Source organism: Staurois parvus, unplaced genomic scaffold, assembly GCF_062004578.1.
Source record: "Staurois parvus isolate SC_StPar_1 unplaced genomic scaffold, SC_StPar_1.0 ptg000298l, whole genome shotgun sequence".
Taxonomy (NCBI): domain Eukaryota; kingdom Metazoa; phylum Chordata; class Amphibia; order Anura; family Ranidae; genus Staurois; species Staurois parvus.
Window position 1 is genome coordinate 9,572,150 of NW_028318094.1, and position 25,805 is coordinate 9,597,954.

At 42.0% G+C, this 25,805-nt stretch overlaps 1 protein-coding gene across 1 annotated transcript; it reads left to right on the top strand.

The window, feature by feature from the left end:
* Window positions 1-447: 447 nt before the first annotated feature.
* On the top strand, window positions 448-25,600 carry UBLCP1 (ubiquitin like domain containing CTD phosphatase 1). The gene is made up of 10 exons (XM_089682860.1): window positions 448-748; window positions 4,062-4,153; window positions 4,409-4,494; window positions 7,964-8,079; window positions 8,346-8,444; window positions 10,697-10,734; window positions 11,776-11,874; window positions 13,366-13,482; window positions 17,762-17,889; window positions 25,110-25,600. The coding sequence occupies exons 1-10, from the start codon at window positions 568-570 to the stop codon at window positions 25,138-25,140; spliced, it is 987 nt and encodes a 328-aa protein (XP_089538986.1). The 5' UTR covers window positions 448-567; the 3' UTR covers window positions 25,141-25,600.
* Window positions 25,601-25,805: the final 205 nt, after the last annotated feature.

Below are 25,805 nucleotides of genomic sequence, written 5' to 3' on the forward strand. Positions count from 1 at the left end.
CCGATTTTTTTATCAGCTGAAAATTCGTCCATTTTATCGCAAGTCTATGGCCCGCATAAGATAAAATTTTTTTTTTTCAAAATGTTTGGTCTTTTTTCGTTTGTTTAGCAAAAAATAAAAACCCCAGTGGTGATTAAATACCACCAAAAGAAAGCTCTATATGTCTAAAAATGTTTTTGGGTACAGTGTTGCATGACCGCACAATAGTCAAAGTGAGACAGTGCTGAAAATTGGCCTGGGCAGGAAGAGGGTGAAGGTGGCTGGCAGGCGAGTGGTTAACCATTGGTAGGTGTACAGTCAGGAGAAGGACACATTTAAAAAAGGCAGCCCACGTTTTCTCCCACTGCAGGCTCGTTTACAGTAGGGTAGCCACCTTGTGCTTGGCAGCAAAGCCCGGAACCCGGAAGCGTTGCCAGGGCACCTTAGCAGCGCAGCCACTGACGCACTAACACGTCGCCCTCACGTCACGTCCGGTTTGTGTCGGTGTGTTGTTGTGTCTTGCCGGCTGTCAATGGCGGTGGCCGGGCTTTGATGGTGTAACGTTCCAGGAAGGGAAAGCCGCCAGCAATGGCCGCCGAGGCTGCTAGCAAAGCCATGAGCCTGTCACTGATCATCAAATGGAGCGGCCAGGAGTTCCCTTTGTCTGCTCTGTCCGAGGAGGACACAGTGCTGGACCTGAAGCATTCCCTCAAGAGCCTGACCGGGGTGCTGCCAGAGAGGCAGAAGCTGCTGGGACTCAAATACAAGGGTGAGCTGGAAAGCTGGCTCCCATTGCCCTGCATCACCTATTACCCACAGGACAGGCACCCAGAGTCTGCTCTGCACACCTCAGGGCTCTGGGGCTCAAGAAAAGTTCTTCAGTTAAAGAGAACCTGTCATTAGACCATTCATTTCAACTCAGATCATCCCATAGGATTCTATGTGCATAGATTGTGTTTAATTCATGTTATTTACTTGTAAAGCCTCCATTGTATAGACATCCAAAAGCCCCAAGACTGCTGCTGGGTGCCACCATCTGCGATGTAATGTCAGCATCCCCAGCAGGCTCAGATCTGTCACTCTAGTGTTCCCCTTTGCTATTTTTCCAGCAGCTGTATCATAGCTTATTTAGGGAGGTGAAGAGAGGATTAGTGGAGCTGGGTCAGCACAGACAGTACTTAAAGCAGAGTTCCACCCAAAAGTGGAAGCTCTTCTTTTCTGCCCCCCCTTCCACTGCCACCTTTGGCACCTTGTGGGGGGGGGGGGAGTGGGGAGCAGGTACCTGGTTTTGACAGGTTCCCACCTCCAGCTGAGTTCGCTGCGGTGAACTGAGTCATGAGTTTTGCACCCCCATCTCCCCCACAACCCTCTGGGACACTTCCGAGGTCTCAGACCGGACTGCAGCCCATTCACAAAGCACAGCACGCTTTGTGCATGCGCAGTAGGAAACCAGCGGTTCACTGCTAGTTTCCCTTAGTCAAGATGGCAGCGCCAGCACCCGACAGCTGACTGAAGAATCAGCTCAGGGTGAGGACACTGCTGGATGCCTGGACAGGTAAGTGCCCTACTATTGAAAGTCAACAGCTACAATATTTGTAGCTGCTGACTTTGAATTTTTTTATTTTTGGGAGGTGGCGGGGGCCGGAACGCCGCTTTAATCACTCCTAGAATAGGAAAGGGCGATGATTTTCAAGGAGGTAGAAGGTCTGTGCTAGGAAATTGACTCCTCTAAAATAGTCACATTTTCTAGCAACATTGCAAGTAAGAAATATAATTTATGGAAAGCAAAAACACTGAAACACTGTAAGTTTTAGTCTTCAGGCACACCGAATCCGACTTTGAAATAGTGTGACTTCACTTGAATTTGCACAATTTCAAAGTCGGATGTCAGTCCAACTTCAGGTGCAACTTGAAGGCGATTTCATGCACAGATGTCTATACAAGTCGCACCTGAACTTGCAGAAATTAGTGTACAAAGTACTTTCTAATCGATGCGACTCCAACGGAGTTGGAATCTCACCAATATGACTGCTTCCATTGCGGACAATAGGGTTCAACTTGTGATGCGATTTGAAACTCTCAAATCGCATGAAGAATTGCTGTAGTTCGGAAGGGTAATGACGCTGATCCTTCAGAGCTGTGCATCTTAAACAGGAGAGTTGGTGTAGCTGCTATGCTTGCCCCTCCCCTCCTCCTGCCCAATCACAAGCCATTATGTGAACACCTTCACAAATTAAAAAGGCATCTCTAAATCGGTAGCAGAGGGGATGGGAGGGCATAGCTGCTCTGTGTGCCCTTCTGCTCTCTCACAACCCCAAGTCTACAGCAGAGCAATAAGTCTGTCAGGTTTAAATAATAGAGATAAGCCCAGGAGAGATCTTTCAGCTGCTTGGACTTCCTAGAATTCAGCTTTAAAGTAGTATTAAACCCTCCGTATGTTTTAGTTTAAGACATTGAGCACAATAAAATTAAATTTCTCCATTTAACCATTTTTTAAAATCCCTACCTTCAATTTAAAACTTTCAATGTTGCTGGCTACTGCTCTGTCAGTGCTGCTTTCCTGAACTTCTGGTCTTTACAGGAAAGAGTTAACAGACTGTGCACTCTGGCATCAGACTGTTAACCTGGAGCAGGGGAGTGTCTTGCCATCCAATGTTATGGGGCTGTGTGTTTCTATTGATGCAAACTGTGTTGCGCAGGGGTGCTCAAAATTTTAAAGAGTGAGGGCCACTTAAGTGATTTGGTAACCGGTTGTGGGCCACAATGAAATGAAATGATTCAGAATTTAAATTTTTTTTAATTTGAATATCATAATGAATATTTTCCCCTGCAGCCACTGAATGCCCATGGTAAGGAGAGGAGCAGAAGCCAACTTACTCACACTGTGGGTGCATCTCAGTGCACCTTTTTTTGTGGGTTAACTGAGCTTTGCAGTAGGCTTCTATTATATCTTGCAGGTATGGTGCACTTTCTGAAAACTCACCAAAATTCCTACATTCAGGAGTTTTGGTGCTCTTTCAGAAAGCTCACCACCCTGCAAGATTTAATAGAAATCTTTGATTCAGTGCAGCTAACCCACACGAAAGCTGCAGGTATACTGTGCTGCACCCGCGGTGCAGATAAGCCCCAGCGCATCAGTCTGAAAGCAGCCTAATAGCCCTTTTTTTATAAGTGCTAATATGCCAGTTGCAATTGTGCAATATATGTGATGTTTTAATACAGTGACCTTTTCCTCTTCCAGCTTCTGCTGGTATCTCTCTCCAGGCTGCTAGTCCCAGCTGAAGTGCATGTGGTATCTCTCCACCTGGGACAGGAGCTGGCGTTACAGAAGCATTGGCTTATGCGGCTCCTGCTTCTTCCGTGGCTGGTGCCAGCTCCATGATGCTCTGGAATGGTGGGTAAGCAACCCGTTAATCTGGGCTTGCCGATCCACCATCCCAGAGCGTGAGGTCATGGGTCACAGGTTGATCACCTTGGTGTAGTGATATATAACTCCAGTCACTGCATGCAAGCTTGGCTCTGAGATGTTGCTGGATAAAGGAAGCAATCCTGAAACAGGAAACCTGGGGCAGAGGCATCATAACATCAGCTTAAACAGGAACATAGGCAAGGATTAAAAGATAAAGAAGATGCATACTCCATAAGTGATTAAATCAGCTGCTGAAAGTGCTTAGAAAAGCTGAAGGCTTAATATTACATTAATGATGTTTTGCAGTCTTGGTAAGGAGTGACGAAGCTATACCTATGTGGACACCAGAGCTAATTTTGAACCACCTCAACACCTTATCAGTCTGGTTTTAATGCTGGCCCTGTACTGACCCTCAAAACAACTTAAGCCAGCCATACATGGATAGAAATTTGGCCAGTTCAGCAGGGATGGAACGAATTTCATTCTATGTATGGGCACCTTGGTTGTACCGAAGGCGATCTACCAATATCTTTAGTTATAGGACTTGGACTAATTATGACATGCAAAGGCCAGACTATCATCTGAAGTGGAGAACATTTGAGAACCCCTTATAATAATATGTGTCTATATAGAGCATAATCAGTAATTTTGTTTCATTCAATGTCTTCAACAGGCAAGCCAGCAGAAAATGATGTAAAACTGGGTGTTCTAAAGCTGAAGCCAAATACCAAGATTATGATGATGGGGACACGTGAGGAGAGTTTGGTAATGCAAGCTACATTTTCTATGTGTAATACTATAAGGAAAACATAACTGGAAATAAGCCAGCAAAAATGACACAAACACACACTGAAAGAGAGATAAAACGATTGGTCATTTTCTTGGTGGAACACTTTTGATCTACCAAGGGTAGGTGATGCATTGCACCAAACATTCACTATATTTGAGTATTATATTTCAATGCTTTTACTGCCTTTTTCTCGTATCGTTTAAATGTAATCTTTTGTTACATCTGTGCAGGAAGAAGTGATGGCACCACCCCCAGAAAATGATGATGTTATAAATGACTTTGACATTGAAGAGGAGGTGGTGGAGGTGGAAAATCGGTGAGTCTTGTTGTTTGCATGTGACAGCTCTATATCCTAATTGCAAGTGGTGTTCTATTACTGTAAAAGTTTAGATTATAACACTGTTGGCAACATTCATTGATTTTAATATTAATATAATCGTATTTTACTGGAACTTATGATATGACAGCTATGTAAAAATGAGAATGAAAAGCGCCTATCACACTGAGGCAGTGCAAAAGCCCAATTATGATGGACAAAGGACAGTAACAATAGCAGCCAAACAGACCTCAGAACTCTATATTCAATCTGTCTTCTCTCTTTTTTTTTAATTTATTTTTTAATAATATACTGCTCTTTATGCATCATCCTAGGTTTTGCTCTGCCTTGTTGGTTAAACCTATAAGTGTAAAGCTACCAGTCATCAAGAGGCAGAGCTACACATATGTGTGGCTGATTCTGCAGCGTTGTATACAAGCTATCATTCCTTGAACTCCAGAAAGAAATATACCGCCTTCCAATGTCGGTCTCCTCCAAAAGTTTTTTTTCCTCTCATCATGCCCTGCTCAGACTACTCCCTGTAATGAGTTTCACTTCAAAGAGCTTAAAAATGTCACTCTGATTAAAGGCATTGTCCACCTTTTGCAGAAGTTTAATAAATGCATCAACGCTTACACAAATAAAAATTATGCGTTTAACTAAATTTTTGCATTGGGGCCTGCATAGCTTTGAAAACCACAATCAGTGCATCATGGGTGCAGTGCACAGGTTACCGAGCAGTGAATGAGGAGATATTTCTGACACACTTTCTGAAAGTCCCATTTGTCACAGTGGCAGATGGGACTTGCAGTAAATGAATGTAAAGAAAACAGACCTGAAAGATGAGGCTGCGTGGATAGAGCCTTTTACAATTATACTAAATGTAAACAATAACAGGATTACCCTAGAGCAGGGGTCTTGAATTAAAATTTACGGAGGTCCGGTCAGCAAAATTTCCTTCCAGCAGAGGTCCGAACCTCGTTCTCGATATTACACATCACACTTCCCTGGTACATTATGATCTTTAGCATACCTTTCAGTGTCCTCCTTTCCCTTTACATCACAGCACCCCTTTACATCACAGCGCACCTTAACACAACACAGCAAATATATAGCAAAGATGGGATGTCTCTTTGCTTGACAGGGAGGTCTCTTTGCTGGATTGGGTTGTCTCTTTGCTGGACCCAACTGGGCAAAGAGACAGCCCAGTCCAGCAAAGAGACAGCCCGTCCAGCAGAGACAGCGCTACAGACCTGTCACAGCGTGCCGGCGGGTGAAGAGGAAATGCCACCGTTGTCCCTTCAGTGCAGCAGCCGGCCGAGGAGGTGTCCGTGTCAGTGGCATTTCCTGCTTGTCACTGGAGCTGTCACTTCCGCTCCTCCTGTCGGCCCTGCTTTAGGCATAGCCGCACAGCGGGAGGTGAGTGGCGGCCGCTGTCTGTAGTAGTTTCGTCCAGACTGCGGTCGCCGCTTACCTCCCTCTGTGCGGCCCGGTCATCTTATGCCCGGCAGCCCCGAGGAAGGGCACCCGGTGGTGGCATGGCTGCGGTCCGTATGGGACTGTCCTTCGGTTCCGGACCGCGGTCCACCATTTAATGACCACTGCCCTAGAGGATATACCCCATGATTCTGGAAAGGGGGCAGTGTGGGTTTTGGGGATAGAGTTTTATACCATGTTTCATGTTACACCCTAAATATGGGTGTATCATGAATCATGGTGTAAAACCTGGACTTAACCATTAAGCTCCTTCCCCTTTTTTATTTTCTGGAGAACTATACATAAAGCATGGATTTTAAAGGAATAGTCCACCTTTTGCAATGCAAATTCACCCGCAATAATAAAAAAAGTACATTTCATAAATGTTTGCACTAGAGTCTGGAAACCATTGCGAGTGCAATTCACAGGCTTCTGCATAGTCTTCCCTCAGTCCCAGGTCCATAAAGAGGTACTGACCTACAGTTAGGGGGTTGGAGGAAGTAAATAGTGGACTACAGTTGCAGAGCCATGAATGGCAATACCAAATCAAAACATAATTTTGCTGGAAGAAGAGCCCAGTGAATTAGTTAAAGTGGTTGTAGTCCTCAGACATGAAGTGAGTCGCTTCTGATGAGTTTTCCTGAAGCCAAGAGAAAACTGGTGACAGGGTAGGGTTCTCCAGCTGATTAACAACCTCAGTTCTTTTTCTTTGTGCAGGGGATTGTGTCCCTTCCCTCCAATCAGCTCTCAGAGCTCTCCTCACTAATGTAACTTCAGTTCTCCAACCCCTGCCTTTTAGAGCTGAAAGATCCTGTGTAAATTCTGCACTTTGGATGCAGGGACGGACGGTTGTAGATAAACAGGAACAACTTAAGTAGGAGCATTTGTTTTCATCTCTGTGTATCACATGATGCCAGTCACTTTACTGAGTATATGTAAGGGTTTACAACCATTTTAAAGTATGACTAAAGGCCAAATTTATTTATTAGTTTTGCATAGAGCGGAGAGGGATTAGAACACCTGTCAGGTTTTTATTGCTGTCTGAGCTGTGTCCCATAAATGAAATTCAGCTTCTCTGCTTGTCCTATTTACCGTTATTAGTGAAAGTGAAAGCAAATCCCAAATTTTGAGTTGGACCCTGAACAGTAATAAAGGTGAAATCTTCCAATGAGGACATTTAGTTCTGGTGATGACCAGGAATTCCCTTACTTTAGAGGGATTTTCTTGAGCTTTCTGTTTAGGCTATGGAACAGGAAATGAGGGGGTATCTCCCCAATGGAACACAGATGGCAAAAAAACAACTGACAAGGGTCTTTTACGCTTTCCAAAATGAAAAAGAGTTTTGCCGTTAGTTCTACTTTAAGAGGTGATTATGAATGTAGGAATTGGGGGGGAATGTGACCTTGTTTTATGTTATACTCTATGGTTGTAATATGAAACCTGTTCTAAAATGCAAACAAAGCCTTTGCTTCATAATTGGTTCTTTCATCTCTTGTTCTCCACTGTTGGCAGGGAAGCTGTCCATCACGATAATAGTCTAATATTAAAAAGCTGGGGATGGGGCCAATCATAACTTCAGATTTTGATGTCACTGTTCTTATATTAAGCGTATTCTCCATTTTGGTGCTCACAGGTATTTGTACAGGGTTTGTGACAATATGTCCGGACAGCTTATCCTGGCATCTTCAAGTGCTTACTGTACACATCTTTTGAAGCTTCAAAGTAAGCACAGGTTTACTTTTGTAAGTAGCTCCAGCCAACCAAAACAGAAAACTTTAATCTGGATAGATGCTGTCTGGCTCAGTCACTTGTAGTTATTTGTAATAGTCAGGATCCCAAACAGAGAAACCCCCCTCTTCCCAAGATGCCAACTCAGCCTAAACAATGCAGTCACGTAAGCAGCCTCTGCCCCCAGCATTGATAAATGGTGGGACTCAAAGTCTGACCATGAATTCCTTCACATAAAACCATTGCTAACTGTAATTAATTGCAGAGAGGAAAATCTGGCTAAGATTTCACGCCGTGTCAAAGAATACAAAGTGGAAATCCTTAATCCTCCAAGAGAGGGGAAGAAGCTGCTGGTTTTAGATGTTGACTACACTCTGTTTGGTTAGTATGCCTCTTCCTTATTTTATCATTCATTCCTTTTAGAGATGGATTGCATCTCTCTGTCAAGTGCTTTTGAGGTTCCTAAACTCTTTATTCAGATGCAATTTTCTGAGCCTCAGAGAATACCCTCCACCCCACATCAGCAATCTACTTCTGTGGCCTCAGTAACCCACCGTAAGGTCTGACTATTATTTGTGATGGTGTTGCTTTACGTCATATTTGCTTACAATCCTGCATTTCTACTTCTCTTTCTTGGGCTGTTTTAGATCATCGGTCCTGCGCAGAAACTGGCTTAGAGCTCATGAGACCATATCTACATGAATTTCTTACATCTGCCTATGAAGATTATGACATAGTAATATGGTGTAAGTTGTTCCAAACTATTTCATGTCCCTAAGATGCCTTTTTGCACCGTCTTTTTTTTCTTCTATCTTCTGTGAGACTTTTAATGGAAAAAATAATTTAAATTAGAAACTGGACAGTCAAATTATTTTCTGAAAATCTACTTTACTGAAGTAAGATCAGCTTTTTGTCTCAGATTTATTGGGATTTATGTTTAATTTTGGAGGCTGTAATTGCTGACCTTATCTCAAAAGGCTGGTTACCTGTCTGTCAAGTTTGTTATTTGACTTTAGATTTGGACTATAGACAAAAACTGACACAATGCAATCTGTCAGAAGAGTTAATTCAGCAATTTTTATATTTCTGAGTCCCCCAAGACATATGTAGTTCATTACCTGGTAGTCCTTTGAGTAGGTGAAGCCAGTTATAGATGGATTGAATCTCAGTCAGTTCAGCAGGGACCCACTGAAATTCGATCCATCTCTGGGCAGGCTGGTTGTACCAAAGTCTATTTATCGATCTACTTCAGCCAGTCTGTTTTGAGTTTTTTTGTTTTTGCATGCGATTACTGACGCCAGCAGTAATCATTGTGTTCTGTGGGCAGGGGAGTTTCCCTGCCAGCAGCACACAATAGTTCATCTGGAGGGATTCCCACATCAACATCCATAGCGGCAGGAAAGAAAATTGCATCGTCTATGATTTGCTTAAGTTTAGTTATTTTTCCACTTTTTTGTTCTGCATTAAAATTGCACAGCTGCATTGTCACTTTGTGTACGGAATAGTCCGAAATGGGCATGTAGTTTTTAAATGGACTTTAAGTAAGTAACAAACATTTTTAGGACAAATTCACACTATAATCGGTAACAGATGTTCCACCATGCGTTGTGTCACCTCAGGAACACACAGGAAACAATTGTTTCCTATGGGTCCCATTGACACTGCAACACAACCTATCACCGCTAAATTGCAGACATACTGCATTTTATCACATCACATTGGCCTGAATCAGACAGCAATGTCAGGCAGCGCAGCACATCACATTGCACGACAGTGAATGAAGTGTATGTTTAAATAAAGCTTCACTCTGCCCCACAGCACAGCTGGCAACGAAGAGCTGTTGCAGTGGTAAAGCGCTGAATTCGCCCTAGAAACCCAATTCTAGATAATGCCTTGTAAGCAGTTACAGTAACTGATTTTGTGTGTTTTCTTTCTTTTTTTGTTTTACAATGTTTAAACCACATGAATAAAAGCTGGCAGTTGCAATCATCCTTGACAATGTTATATGGTTTGTCCAAACTGTAACTGACACTGTATTAGATTAACAGTGCCAGTTAGGAATTGGGAAAAATAACTGGTCTACTGGCAGGATCTGCATGTAAAAAAAACTGCTGTGTTTGCAGACTTCATCACACTGCAAAATGCACAAAAGTTACATTACAGTACCACTAGTGCTCATGTTGAGGACCGTTTATTAAGTTGCCCAAAGCCTGCTTGCATTGGGTTGCTATATATGCAAACGACGTGGCCCCTTCCTTACCTGTTGACCATATAGGCAGCAGTAGGGTAGTGTTCAAATGCCTATAGTTGTTTTACTAAACATGGTGTGGGGTATCTCAATACATGCATTGCACTGTGCTTAGTAAAACAGCCAAGCACTTGCATATACTTTGTATTTATGGAGTACAATTAACCCTGTAATCATCTGCAAGGGATCCCCTCTGGGCGCACGGAGTACAGGCCAGTGCAGGCTATGTTAGGGCAGCCTGGCTAAAGGATAAGTTCACCTTTCCTACCACGTTACATGTTACGCCCGTATTCAGGGTGTATCATGTTACTGATGCAGCAGCTCTCACATCCCACGTTGTGACAGCTCCACACACCCGGCTGTGTCATTCTTTCACAGAGTTCTGTGAATGGGAGTATTACAACTACCATCAGCCTTTGCAGCTGACAGTTTGTAGTTCTCAATGAACTGGTAGGGCGCTGATGAGCACTCTAGGTAGTTCATTGATGCTTCCTGTCATTCCGTAACTGCCTGCCCATACAATGTACGAGCAGACAGATACACTGACAGTCTGCAGGAGCCTGAGATTGCACTTGTGATCTGCTGATCGTGGATGCAATGCTTTACAGTCTCCTAATAAAACAAAATAATAAATGCACGTTTTTTTACGTGCAAAAAATGTGAATTTATTACTTTGTTTACAAAAATGAACTTATCCTTTAATGTCTGTCTGCATAAACCCAGATTTGATTTTCATTTTTTTTTCACTAGCGGCAACCAGCATGAAATGGATTGAAGCCAAAATGAAGGTAAGTAGAACCTGCTCATGTTTATAACCATTTCTGTTTGAAATGTTGTATTTGTAATTTGACATATTTTCTTGTTCTTAGTTATTAGTTCCCTTTCAAACCCCTTTTTAATTTACAGTACGCTCAACAGTAATATTTTAGTTGTAGCTGGGGTCTGGGGGTCTTGGATATTTCTCTGCCATAATAACACTGTTCCATCACCTGGGCATTTTGTTTCCACCCATCGTTGTGTGTCTGTAAAATAAATGAGAAAACCCTGATAATTACCGTAACAGATTTCTAGACCCAGAAACTCGAGCACTGCTAGTTCACTAAAAGCATTCTGGCAGCTCCTGAGAGCCTTGCTAGCACTGCCATTGAATACAGGGCAGTTTGGAGGAGTGTTTACTGGTGACATCAGGGTGATGTGCTGCAGCTTGGTCCAGGCCAGGCCGTGCAATGCCCAGTGAAGCAGTCACATGACCTGTAATAAAGAAAAAAAAATATTCAGGGTTAGTTCACACTAGATGCAGTTCAGTGTGCTTTTTTTTTTTTTTTTCTGGATCAAAAATGCATGTACAGTGTTTTCCATGTATTCCAGTGGCCCTAGTTCACACTAGTGCAGTCAGTTTCCGGTGCAGAAAAAAAAGTAGAACATGCTGCATTTTTTTTTCTGCACAGAACCATACTGGAACATGGCAAACTGCACCGGAACTGCGTGTGGTGTGAACTGTAAGCAAACATGCATCCGGAGTGCATTTTTGTAGTGTGAACTGGCCTTAATGCTGGCTAATTTTCTTTGTGTGGATACTCAAATGTTTGACGACAAAAATGTTAGTTTTGGGTTGACTGGTCCTTTATTGATTATACACTTTGCTGTGTCCTCATAGTCCCACCTATTTTTCAGATTTTCCTGGTTGTCATGGGTGATCTGTACCAATGTGTCTTCATTAAAAAAAAAAAAATGTGGTGTCTTATTGATGTGCCTTTGACATTATTAATTTTTTTTTTGAGGCACTAAAGACTTATCTGCTTGCTCATTACAATGTTCTTTTTCTCTAGGAATTGGGCGTCAGCACAAATGCCAATTATAAGATCACTTTTATGTTGGATAGTGCAGCCATGATTACTGTCCACACACCCAGAAGAGGTCTTATTGATGTAAGTCCTTTCTTTGCTTTGGGATTATCCATTTATGCTGTGTTTTTCTGTCACACTTCTCTGCGGAGCCTTTTATCCAGCAAGTGAACCTATGAGTGCATATGCAGGTGCATAATGATTTTCAGTCTTCTTAGAAAAAAAAAAACAAAACTTATGCAGCTATAAAATTCTGGCACATGTAGGAGCCTCTGGGACCCAGATTTTATGGCTGAAAATATTGAGACATTCTGGCAGTTCTTGATAGTGCTGAAGTTTGCTCACTCCTATTGGCCAGTGGGGCACTGATCATAGTAATGGGTCAATAGAAGGGCTGGCTGTAGCAGGTGGTACTGCCATGCAGGGCAGGTCAACAAATCCAGGTTAATGACTCCCACAGTTGCTCACGCATTCCTTTAATTCACCTGGGAAGAAGCCCCATGCAAACTGAAATGTTGTGTCATGCAGTTTTCACAGAGCTGTGAGGTCTTTCTCGTCACCCCATGTGACAGCACTGAGTGCCTAAGTGGGCAATCACAAACACCAGCACTGTCATGTGGCAATGAGTCACATTGCTACATATTTAGACGTGAAGTAAAGTTGAGTCTAAACAATTGCCCGAAGTTAAGTGAGCCTATTGCTTTGCATGGGCACAGCATATTTTCACTTTTAAAGCTACCATCAGCTACCATTCTTTATGTAGACGATTTGAAAATGTTTACTGAAACCTGTGATTTTTTTTTTTTTTTTTTTTTTGTAGATTGAAGGATAAGTTCACCTTTTTAACAAATAATAAGTGCACTTTTTTTTTTTTTTTTTTCATATCGCTGGTGCCATGCAGGACTCCTGCAGGCCTGTCAGTGTATATGCATGCTTGTGCCTCGTATGGGCAAACAGATACACACTGATAGGAAAAGTCAAGGAACTACCATGGCTCTGTTGAGTGCTGGAAGGCTGTCGGAACTTGTAGTTTCTAGTTTTCCCAGTCACAAAATACTGTGAATGAATGACGCAACCAGGTGGAGCCCTGTAAGGCCACATTTTTAAAAAAAATTGTGACAGCTAACAGGATGGAGACTTCCCAACTTGCTGTCATAACATGCAAGCTGGGGGGGGTTACACCCTGGACATAGGTGTGACATGTTACCAAAGGTGAACTTATCATTTTAAAGTTTAGAAAATTAAACATTGCCTGTGTGTTTAGCATCTACAGAGTATTTAGCTTGGCAGCTGTTTGTTTTTTTTTTAGCCATGTATAAAACATTGCTTGTTTATGTTAAGGTAATAACCCTCTTTTCTGGTAAATACTAGCTGTAGGTTATGGCCATTCAGATCAGAATTGCTTGACTGGCCATCAGAATTGTACAACCTGTGGTGTCCTTTTTTATCTGTCAACTGATTTAGCTTATTAAGTAGTTTACTTACGGCAAGTGCTATGGGTACTTGTTTTAGGAACTTACATTGTGGCAACAGAATCAGTCCTTTCTATATAACATTTTTCTTTGTTTTAAATAGGTAAAGCCTCTTGGAGTTATTTGGGGAAAATATCTTGAATTTTACAGTAAAAAAAATACTATAATGTTCGATGATATAGGGAGAAATTTCTTGATGAATCCCCAGAATGGCTTAAAGGTGAGTGACATTTATTATGGAAATTCATTCTTGTCTCATTGAAATGGAGGGATACAGGAGTCTCTCTTAATATTATAAAGTTAGACAAGCAACTGCATTATGTTTTTGTATGTTGCACTTTTTAAAGGCCAAGTTCACCTTTGTGAAAATATAAAAAATGTACATATTTTTGCAGGACATAAATGCATTTATTATATTTTCACAGTAGTCTGCAGAGCATTGCACCTGTGTCCAATAGATCGCGTGTGCAATGTCAGAAATATTTCTGCCCGTACCTTCCATACGGGTTGTCAGTTTGAAAGCTGCAGGGCTTGTGCATGAACTACATTCTGCTCATCAGCACACTTGCAGTTCATTGAGAAGTAAAAGCGATCTGCAGCGTTGGCAGAGAGCACTTATAGCTTTCTCATGACATGGCTGTGCGGATGGAGCCCTGTACAGCTGCACCATTTCCAAAATGTGACAGCAGGTGCGGGGAAAGGACCTGCTGTCACATGAGGGCATATGGATAGGAGCATGGTACATATTGCACCCTAAATATGGGTGTAACATGCTTCTAAATGTGACCTATCCTTTCAGAAAGTCTGCCTGAAATTTATTTTGTTACAAACTACTTCAGTGATGAAGGTCAAAATGTATTCGAGTGTATTAAATTGACAGTTACCATGATATCTCTTGACAGGCTTGCCCTATCAAGGGCTTTGAGAGAGAGGCCTTACTGCATTGCTGTGCAGTGCTGAAACAGTGATACCCTAAACACTATCAAAACCTGACAACAGACATAAAATTTGTGCAGAGCTTAGAGTGACCGTAAACTCTGATTTAATAAAAGAGAAAATTCTGTTTAAGCATGTATTTTTAATAACAGTACCTTTTTGATGCTCTCAACCGCCTACAATTTTTTAAATTTTTTTGCTGCTTCAATCAAAATGTGATCCTGTTACATTCATTCTTCATGGTCCCACTGTATGTAGGAATGTAGCCACCCTCCACAATGGACTGTGGGAATTGTAGCATACACAGAGCAGTGCATATAATTAAGTGCTGCTTGTTCCAAACTAATATAAGTGAAGGGGAAAAGGAAAGATTTGGACACAGGCACAAGTTTTTTGTTTTTTTCAGCTATTTACCAAAACTTATTCAAACTATAGTTATATAATGGATATGGGCTGAAAGTGCCTTTTTATGTTGCTGAGCTCACCAGTGTGTTCTTTCCTCAGAATGTACCAAACTGTTGGTTTGGCCACTCCTGATGTTGCTGCTATTTCTCTGATGGATTTGTTTCATTTTTGAAGCTTTACAATGGCCTTTCACTTGCATGGACAGCTCCTTTGAATGCATGTTGTAGGTTCACAGCAATAGATTGCAAATGCAAATACCACACTTAGAATCAACTACAGACCTTTTGCATGCTTAATTGTTGAAATAACTGAGTAGCCCATGCCTGGCCATGAAACAGCTTTTGATTCAATTGTCCAATTACTTTTGTTCCCTTGAAAAAGGAGGGATGGCTGCTCTTAAGAGCTGTAATGCTTATACCTTTCCTCCAATTTGGATGTACATACCCTCCAAATTAAACCCGAGAGTGTGCACTTTCAGCCCATATCCATTATATAACTATATCTTGAATATGTATTGGTAAATACCTGAAAAAACCTAAAATTGTGCCTGTGTCCAAATATATATGGACCGAACGGTATATACACACTGTATATACATTGCGGGTTTCAAGTGGTATGCTGGGATGATGCCTGCAGCTACAGGCGTCATCCCAGTATTGCTTTTTACAGCTGCGATTCTCTTGTACAGGTGCATCTCAGTAAATGACAATATCATCAAAAAGTTAATTTATTTCAGTGATTCAATTTAAAAAGTGAAACTCCTATATTATATAGATCCATTACACAAAGAGTGATTGATATATTTCAAGCATTTCTTTCTTTTATTTTGCTGATTATGGCTACAGCTAGTGAAAACCCAAAATTCAGTATCTCAAAGTTAGAATATTATATAAAACAAATTTGAAAAAAAAAAAAAAGATTTTTAATACAGAAATGTTGGCTTACTAAAAAGTATGTACAGTATAGTATGTACTCAATACTTAGTATGGGTTCCTTTTGCATGAATTACTGCATCAGTACGACGTGGTATGGAGGCGATCAGCCTGTGGCACTGCTGAGGTGTTATGAAAGCCCACATTGCTTTGATAGCGGCCTTCAGCTCTTCTGCATTATTGGGTCTGGTGTCTCTCATCTTCCTCTTGACATTACCCCACAGATTCTCTATGGGGTTTAGGTCAGGTGAGTTTGCTGGCCAATCAAGCACAGTGATACCATGATCATTAAACCAGGTATTGGTACTTTTGGCAGTGTGGGCAGGTGCCAAGTCCTGCTGGAAAATGAAATCAGCATCTCCATAAAGCTGGCCAGCAGAGGGAAGTATGAAGTGCTCTAGAATTTACTGGTAGAGGGCTGCACTGACTTTGGACTTTTAAAACACAGTGGACCAACACCAGCAGATGACATGGCTCCCTGAATCATCACTGACTGTGGAAACTTCACACTGGACCTCATGGAACTTGGATTCTGTGCCTCTCCATTCTTCCTCCAGACTCTGGGACTTTGATTTCGTAATTAAATGCAAAATTTACTTTCATGGGAAAAGAGAAATTTGGACTACTGAGCAACAGTCCAGTCCTTTTTCTTCTTAGACCAGGTAAGATGTTGCTGATGTCTCTAGCTCAAGAGTGGCTTGACACAAGGAAAGCAACAATTGTAGCCCATGTCCTGTGTGTGGTGGCTCTTGAAGCACTGACACCAGCTGTAGTCCATTCCTTGTGAATCTCCCGCAAATTCTTTAATGGCCTTTGCTTCACAATCCTCTCAAGGCTGCGGTCAGTTATTCCTGTTTTTGCGGTTTTTCTGCCACACTTTTTTTCTTTCCACTCAAATTTCCATTAATATGCTTGGATACAGTACTCTTCAGGACTGTCAAGTCAGCAGTCTTCCCCATGATTGTGTAACCTACTGAATCAGACTAATGCAGGCCATAGACGGTTTGTTTATCGGCCGACTAAATGTCGGTTGTTCTGTTGCCACCAATGACTGCGAAAATTGGCAGTTTTTCTAACATTTTCCAGCATGACCGATAAAAGAAATTAGGAGGAACCGCAAAAATCGGCCGATTATTCTTTTGGACAAAAAATCGGCCGATAAATGAACCGTCTATGGCCTGCATTAGAGACTAAAGGCTCAAGAAACCTTTACAGATGTTTTGAGTTAATTAGTTGGTAAGAGTGTGACACCATGAGTCTACAATATTGAACTTGGGCACAATATTCTAATTTTCTGAGATACTGGATTTTGGGTTTTCACTAGCTGTAAGCCCTAATAATCAAAATTAAAAGAAAGAAATGCTTAATTATATCACTCTGTGTGTAATGAATCTATATAACAGATGATTTTTACTTTTTGAATTGAATTACTGAAATAAATTAACTTTTTGATGATATTCTAATTTGCTGCTGGATGGCTTTTACAGACCCATCCCCCCGCTACCCTCCGATGCCTCTCTGCCACCGGTGAGCCAAACTTATCAGAGTGAACATGGGGCTGGGCCGTCCCTGATCATCTCTATGGTATAAGAAGCCAGAAACCACTAGTACTTTGTCACTTTCAGTTCCGGCCGGTTGGGCACCAGCCATTACCGGCCAGGGAAAGCTTCGGATCAAACCAATGTGTAATTAAAGTAGATGGCAGTACTATCGGTATTGGAGGATGGATGCTTATAAGCTTACCCCCCCCTCCCAAATAAGACTGCTTTTTAAAGTTAAAACATCAGAAACAATGTAAAAACAATACTTGCCTTACACCCATCATTCTGTGCCTTTCCCTAGATGAGTATGCTATTATTGGGGCTGCTGATGGGATGCTGGGAAACAGGATCTCAAATTCTAATCCTAAAGAGGAGGGGAGGCTTAGAAAATTTGTGCAGTTTTTTTATTTTTGATTGTAGCTTTTGTTTTCTGTGACACTATCCCCTCATTTCTTGGTATCACAGGACGGAAAGCAAGGAGTAATCCCCATACTGGGAATGCAGGCAGCAAAAATAGTCTTACAGAAATTATTACTCTTTCCAAAACAAAAAAGAGAAAAGTTGGACTTTAATATCTGTAGAACAGAAGCTGCAAAAGATGCTACAGCTGACAGGGGGAATGGTGTTTTCCACTAGTTGATATTGTGGATAACTTGATTTTTTTTTTTCTCTCTCTTGGTAACAGATCAGACCTTTCATGAAAGCTCATTTAAATCGGGATAAAGATAAAGAGCTTTTGAAGCTATCGCAGTACCTTAAGGAAATTGCTAAATTAGATGATTTATCAGATCTTAATCATAAACATTGGGAAAGGTTTGTATTCTGTTTTATATAATTTATTTCTGTTTCATTATGGAATATATTTGAAAAATGTAACATGAGATGTATAGTTTTTTGTTTTTTTTAATCCAAACAACGTTTATTGTCAAGATAATAGAGAAAATGGAACAGTACTTACAGAATCCACAATCACATTACTGCAACAGCAGGATTACTTATATTTAGAACAACATGGATACGCAGGTCCGGTAATTAACAGAAATGTTAATCAAACAAAACAGACCACAAGGATCCAAAACTTTCTTGACAATATCTTGCTTTTTCCTTTGTCTTATTCTGTCCCGACCAGATGTAAACAGAAACGGGGGGAAAGGAACAAAGCCCAAAACATGTCTTCAAACAATAAAAAAAACCCACAACAACAGCCTCTGGTTCACCCGAGACGTCTCCTCAAAAAGAATGGGAGATGCACATGAACTCCACCAGGGGGAGGAGTGGAGCCACACACCTGATATAGAATATCATACCTGAAGAAGTTGGTCCACTATCAATTCAATTGAGGAGGGGCGAGCCCAGGTGTATCCAGCCAACCCTGCCATACCTCCTGGAACTTACGATAAGCATTGCGATGTTGTTATGTGAGTTTCTCCCGTGGAAGTAAAAAATTACCATAATCTATCAATTGCTTACTAATTGGAGGAGCCAATGATGACCAGTATCTTGCTATCAACTTCCTAGCCAGATATAAAAGTCTAAATACCATAATATACCCTCCTGGTTGGAACAGTTCTTGGTCCAGTGCCCTCAACAGACAATTCAAGGGATCCTGGGGAACAGTATATTGCGATGCTAGAGAAATAAGTTGGAGAGCCTCACTCCAATATCTATGTAACTTAGGGCAACGCCAGAGCATATCAATGAAATCACCTTGTTGGACCCTACACCTCGGACATCAGGTGAATCCCGCCTGCCCCACCGCTACAGTTGAACAGGGGTCCTATATGCTTGATGGAGAATAAACAATTGAGACAATTTATGAGAGGGAGAAAGAGAAATTCCAGGGCAGCATCCCAGACCTCTCCAGTAAACTCTTCAGTATCCCGGGACCACTGCGCCCTGCTCCTGAGACTAGCTTGATCCTGTACTGTAGTCAATAGCTGGGAGTATACCTGAGAAATCATGCCCTTATGGGTTGCCTGAGTGACATCCTTAAGAAAAACTGAGTCTGTCACTGTGAGATTAGAGAGTGAAGACTGAGCCTGTATCGCATGGCGTAGCTGAAGATCACTATAAAAATGCTTATGTGTAAACGTAAATTCCATTTTGCAGTTGAGAAAAGGACTTTAGGATTGCCCCCAAATACAGCTGATATACAAATTTTAGACTTCGATCCCTCCAGTCGTGAAAGACCTCCAGTTTAGCCAGTTCTACATATTGCGGATTATTCCACAAGGGAGTACAGGAAAGAAAGCCGGTAATATGAAAGGATGCTTCTACCGTACTCCAGACGCACCTCAAGAGGTCTGCAGTTGGAGCCATGGATGGAAGGACCGGTAGAGCCATCTCAAGATGAGAAAGCCGAAATGGTGGGATCAGGAAGAGAAATCAAACTAATAATGGGATCAGTATTATCAGGCTAACCCCAGCCAGTTGCTGCAATTGGGCCACCAGAAAATAAAGTCTGGGCTCAGGAACTGACAACCCCCCCCCCTCCCCCAACTCCTTGCCATATTACAACGTAGACAATTTTATCCTAGCGACTTCTTTCCAAATAAGACTCCTAAACTGGGTCTCTATGAGATGAAACCATTTCTTAGGAATCCATATGGGAGAATTATGAAAAATATAAAGAAGTTGCGGGGCCCAAATCATTTTAATTAATTGACCCTACCCACCATCGACAGAGGGAGTTTGCAACAACTGTTACACTTCAATTTCTGCTGATGGATTAGAGGTAAAGGGTTAAAAGAAATATACTGCTAAGGATAAGGAGAGACTACCACCCCCAAATACTTAAATGTAGACACTACTTGGATGTGTTGTGCACAGGCCGGGAGGGGGAGTTTTACAGAATCCACGGGCATCAACACCGATTTATGCCAATTAATTTTAAAGCCGGAAAATCCACCAAAGCATTCAATAAGGGACATAACAGCATCTAAGGATATGGAAGTATCGCCCAAATATAACAGTGTGTTATCTGCATAATGGGATATGTTTTCCGAAAGAACACCTCTTGTAAAACTGATGATGGCCGGAGATTGTCGCACCAAAATTTTTTACAGGTTCTAACGATAAAGCGAGCAAAAGGGGTGAGAGAGGACAACCCTGCCTTGTTCCCCTCCTGCAGCCTGAATGAATCTGACAAATCCCTGTTAACCCAGATTAGGGCACTAGAGGCCGCATAGAGAAGGCGCACCTAGCTAATGAACTTGGGACCACAGCCAAATCTAGACAATACCTTCCATAGATAAGGCCATTCCACACTATCAAATACCTTGGCCGCATCCAAAGTCAAAATGGCCCCCCCCCCAGGATTGTCCTTCGGAATTTGCAAATTCAAAAAAAGTCTATGAATATTATTAGCCAGTGCTCTAGAAAGAATAAACCCCGACTGATCTTTATGTTCGATATTACTAATAATCCACGCCAGTCTAGTAGCTAGAACCCGGCCCAACAATTTAGCATGCGTATTCAGAAGGGAAATAGGTTGGTAGGGATCAGGTTTCAATTGATTTTTTTTTCCAGATTTCAATAATACTATAATAACAGCTTCATTCATGGATTGGGGCAAACCATTTCCATCCATGGCAGCATTCAGGGGATTGAGTAATGTCGGGAGAAGTTGCGCACCGTATCTATTATAGATTTAGAATGGAAATCCGTCTGAACCCAGAGATCTATTACTGGGGGTGCCTGCCAAAGCTTCAGATAACTCCTCAACAGTAATTGGCATCTCCAGTTCTCTCTGGTCAGTCTCCGATAAAACCGGAAAAGTGCAGGTGTCTAGAAACTGCAAAAGCTCAGAGTGGGTAGTTATAGTTTTAGAAGCATACAGATCGTCATAAAAGTGATGAAAAACCTTCAAGATTTCCTCATGACTCGTGCAGATCACTCCATCAGCATCCTCAATCTTGTCTACAGTGGACACTCCTTGTTGTGACTTCGCCACAAGAGCAAGAAGGTGCCCCGTACTTTCCCCTTCCTCAAAATATTTTTGTTGCAAAAAATATCGCTTCTCATCTGCTACTTGAGTAAGCACTGATTCATAAAGGGTTTGGGCTTCTTTCCAGGAGGTGCAGTTACAGGGGCTTGGGTCTTGGATCATCTGAACCTCCCGCTGTTGAACATCTAAACGTACCTTTTCCTCCCACTCCCTGTATCTACGCTTAACCGCTGAAATCTCCCAGATAATCAAGCCCCGCAGGAAGGCCTTCATCGCATCCCAAACCATTCTTGGCGGGGACAAGCCTTCATTCTGCTGCAGAAAGTCTTGACAACTCCCCCGGAATCAACTCGGACTCTGGAAACAGTGTCAACCAAAATGGGTTCACCTTCCACAGCAGACGAGAGTGGATATAACACACCTGTAGCTTGACCCAGAAAGGGACATGGTCAGATAGCCCTGGGTTCATACGCAGCATTAATCACATATGGCAGGATAGTCGTGTTCCCAAGGCCCAAATCTATGCGTGAAAGCCCATCATGAGTAGCAGAAAAGCATGAATAACATTTTGCTGTTGGATACTTCATCTGCCACACATCCCGGAGGCTCAGTTCCACCAATAAATTAGAAAATGGGGTAGGCTGAGAGGATAGTTGTCTGCTCCTACCGCCCAGGGGCAATCTATCCAAGCTAGGGAGTAAGCAACTGTTATAATCACCCAACGCCAATAGGGGAACATCAGTATGATTGGCCATAAATTGAGCTAGGCATTTAATGACCTCTGAAGAGTAGGGCAGAGGGATATATACCGCAGCCACTATGCAGCGAAACCCATTCAAAGTACACAGTAGGAAAATATACCTGCCCTCCGCATCCATCCACTCCTGCACATGAACAAATTGAATAGAGTTAGAGATGAGGATACACACACCTCTAAAAAACGTGGAGTGGAAAGAATGATATTGTATGGGAAATAAATGAGAGCGGAGGGTTCCGACAGTGTCAGATTTCAAATGGGTTTCCTGCAAACATACTACAGATGGTTTTAAATGTTTAAGTACATGGAATACAGCACCCCGTTTAGTTTTATCTCCCAGGCCCGTTACATTCCAAGATAAAAAAAGGTTCTTTATGCGAGACAGACATAACACATATTTATTAAATATGAAGGATAACTCAATCCTGGACAGATATAACACCCCCCGAAGGGAGCAATGAGCGGGTAGGCAGTAGACGGGACCCAGATCACATGGGTCAGGGTGACCAGGAGGACAGCCGCAGGAAGCAGGGAAGATAAACCCAGCAACATGCACTCCACTAAACACAGACATCCCAGGTGAACCATAAACAAAACGAGGGAATAGTGAAATTATTACGGACTTGTAGGCCAACAGAGCCATAAAACTATTAACTGAAGACACTGGCAGGAGCCCAGAAGGTCCCCTCAGGACCAAAAACAGGTTGGGGTTTGCACAATGTCTTGTGGACAAGCACGCAGCAGGTAAATGTAAGGAAAGCCCAAGATGGGAGGAGCCCCAACTTAAGCGGGAAAAAAATCTGATACAAAAAGGGAAGGAAATGTGAGAGCAATACCCTGCTATTCTGCTAAGCTGAGTTTAAGGCACCGAGGATCAACCAGGTCCCCAAGGTCAGGTATCTGGAAATAAGGATACTTGAGCATTGTCAATTTTCAGGTTACCATTGCTTCTGGCCCTGGAGAGAATGGTATCTCTGTCCTGATAATTGAGTCTGAACAAAAAGGGTTGAGGAGGAGCACCAACCAGAGGAGCATGTGCTGGGACTCTTTGTGCATGTTCTACTGCAAACATGGGGGAGAATGTATCACTGCCAATGGTAGAGGCCAGCCAAGTTTCAATAAAGGCTACAGGATTGTTACCCTCAGCATGCTTCGGGATACCCACTGCGCGCACATTGTTGCGGCGTAACCAATTTTACAAATCTTCCAATCTAGAGGCATTAGTAGAAGCGATCGATTGCACATATCGCACACCCTATGTAATGGTTGCCAATCATCTTTCAGGGTAATCACTCTCCCCTCCAAGGCTGCAGTGCAATCCTACAATTTCTGCATATCTTGATGCACAAGGGTCAATTCTATCCTCATCCCCTTCACCTCCCCAGTAAGTACCGCCACAGATAAGGTGCATGTAGAGACTGCAGAGAAAATTTCTCTAAGGGTAGGTTCAGGATGATCTGCAATGGAAACAGCCGGCTGTGTCCCTTGAGACTGGGATGGAGGGATACTCACTGTGGGACTGCAGGATGGGATCTCTCGGTCTGCCAGTGCAAGAGGGATCTGTGTACAGCCTGTACAGTCTAAGTCCAAATCAGTAGCAGAGTCCAAAAGTAGTTTCTTGGAAGTTTCCCTGGTGAGTGGCCTGGCAAAGAACTTTTGAGGAGCCTCCCTCTGCTTCTCCTTGGATGCACGGATCAGGTTACTGCCATTTTGTCCAGCTGACTTAGGCAAGGCCTGAGTTTCTTTCCCCCTTTTAGCCATCTCCGATCAGGATAATCGGGGCACCAAGTGACAGCAGAGGGGTCAGAGCACACCTTGGGGATCCGAGATGCCGTTGTAGACAGAGAACGAGGTGCCAAACAGGATAATAGGATGCAGAGCAGAGCTCACTGAGCACACTTCCTACTACATACAAGGCTGGCCACTCAACCCCCCCTGAGATTTATAGTTTTTGCTTATATATTTTATTACATTTTAATATTGGAAAAAAGTTAACAATTTTGTGTTTCTTTTTAATTGAATAAATATGGTAAATTGTTGATGTGTGAATTTTTGGATATGTACAATTTGCAGGGAGCATGCGGTCAGCTGAATGCACATTCTTTGCTCTTTTGGAGGCTTTTTTCATATAGCTTTCTTCAAACTACTGCTGATCAGTTGTGTTGCAGTACTTATATGCTAACATGGAACATGTTGATAAGAGATCGGATCTTCTGCCTGGCTCGACAGGACTGTGCTGTGTAAGTCTCAAGACTGGATGGACATAAATATATATCCTTTGGTAGATGAAACAGCTCCTGGAAGTATAAACCCTCTTCTTTTGCAAGTCTTGCTTATTTATATTATTTAACCCAGCTAATAAGTTACTTAAATGTTCTACTCCAGCCTAACTGGTAGATGTATACTATATATAATGGAAACGTTTTGCCTCTCAAAGGATTTGTATTTCTGTCCATCCAGCTGTAAGATTCGCATACAGACTGATGAGCTTGTCTCTCTGTGACTCTGCTCTCTCCTTCTATCAGCATGTCACTGGAACTGCAACACACCTAACTGGCTCCTGGTACTCCTGCCTCCCCCTCTCTGAATTCTGCTATAGAGGGGCTGCAAGTGGTTGATATCAGGTCAACTTTAGGTGCTTACTTCATGTGTTTGAAAAAAATAAATTTAAGGATACATTCACCTTTCAAAAAAATAAAATAAATGCATCTATTTTTGAAGGGAATAAATGTGCATTTTTAATTTAATTAAATTTTTTTCTACTGAAGCCTGCAGAGCATTGCACTCATGATCAGCAGCTCGTGGATGCATTGTCAGGCTCCTACACAGTCTTCCTCCAGCTTTGTGCCCATATCCCTGTATGGGTTTTCAGTTACAAAGCTAGAGGAAGAAAGAATGAACTATGAGCTTACTGAGCAGTATGCTCACAGCCCATTAAGATTACAAGTCCATCTGCCGTGGTGTCAGAGAGTACTTGTAGTATTTTTTTAAGTATATATCTATCATTCACAGATCTCTGTGAATGAGTGACATAGCTGTGTGGACAGAGCTCTGTACAGCCATGCTGTTTTCAAGAAGTGACATAGACGTTCCCCCACCCACTCTCACAGCGGGGAGCGATGATGGCAGGAGGTGGGTGCATGGTAGCATGCTACGTGTTGCACCCTAAATATGGGTGTAACATGCTCCTAAAGGTGAACTTAGCTTTTAAGGATGTACTATTACAGAGCTGCATTAATTTGTGTCTTTTGATGTCTTCCTGACTTTCAGCTTTAATTATTTCACTGGTCATTTATGACATTAAGTAGCTTTCTCATTTTTTATTTCCAGATACCTCTCAAAGAAACAAGGTCAACCGTGAACTGTTTAATTTAAAGGATGCACTGTATTTACTGTGTATTTTATCTGTTATGTGAAATGGGAGAAGCCAGAATGATGCTTGAATTGAGATGGCCGTATTTTTTTTTCGCTGTAGGCACAAAACTTTTTTTTTTATGATTAAAACCTGCCTTGCTTGACGTCTCCTACAACACAAAGATCCAAGCACTGTGTCATTTCTATGTGTTTTGGCAACCCTCTCTTTTGATCATTACATTTTTTATTTATGTTTTTTATATACTGAGTTGTTTGAATCATTTTGCCTGTTGTCCATTATTTTTCCTTAGTTTTGAGTTTTGATTTTTTTTTCTCCTTTTGAGATGCAAGACTATTTAGCATAATATTTCATTTGTAGGTTGGACAAAAAAAATATTGACAAGAGAAGACTAAAAGAAATATATCTTGGAAAAAAATATCAATAAAAGTTGAAGATATGGCCTTAATGCCCAGCTCATTTGTCAATATGGTGGACTTTGCAATCTTCAGAAAAAAAAAGGATATTTAAAGGCAGGCTGCATAAACTTATTTTCCTTTTGGCTTCTGGGGCAGCCCCTGAGTAAGTGAGGCTGCTCCCGCCAACACAGGAGACACTTCAATGAAAAGTCTAATGAGAAGTCTTTAAATAAGGTCCCATGGGACTGTTCTTTC

Bases quoted from the DNA above. Each gene is read 5' to 3' on its own strand.
- UBLCP1 (XM_089682860.1), top strand. From the start codon at position 568: ATGGCCGCCGAGGCTGCTAGCAAAGCCATGAGCCTGTCACTGATCATC. The intron at 10,735-11,775 runs GTAAGTAGAACC...CTTTTTCTCTAG, and splicing joins GGATTGAAGCCAAAATGAAG to GAATTGGGCGTCAGCACAAA. The intron at 13,483-17,761 runs GTGAGTGACATT...TCTTGGTAACAG, and splicing joins ATCCCCAGAATGGCTTAAAG to ATCAGACCTTTCATGAAAGC.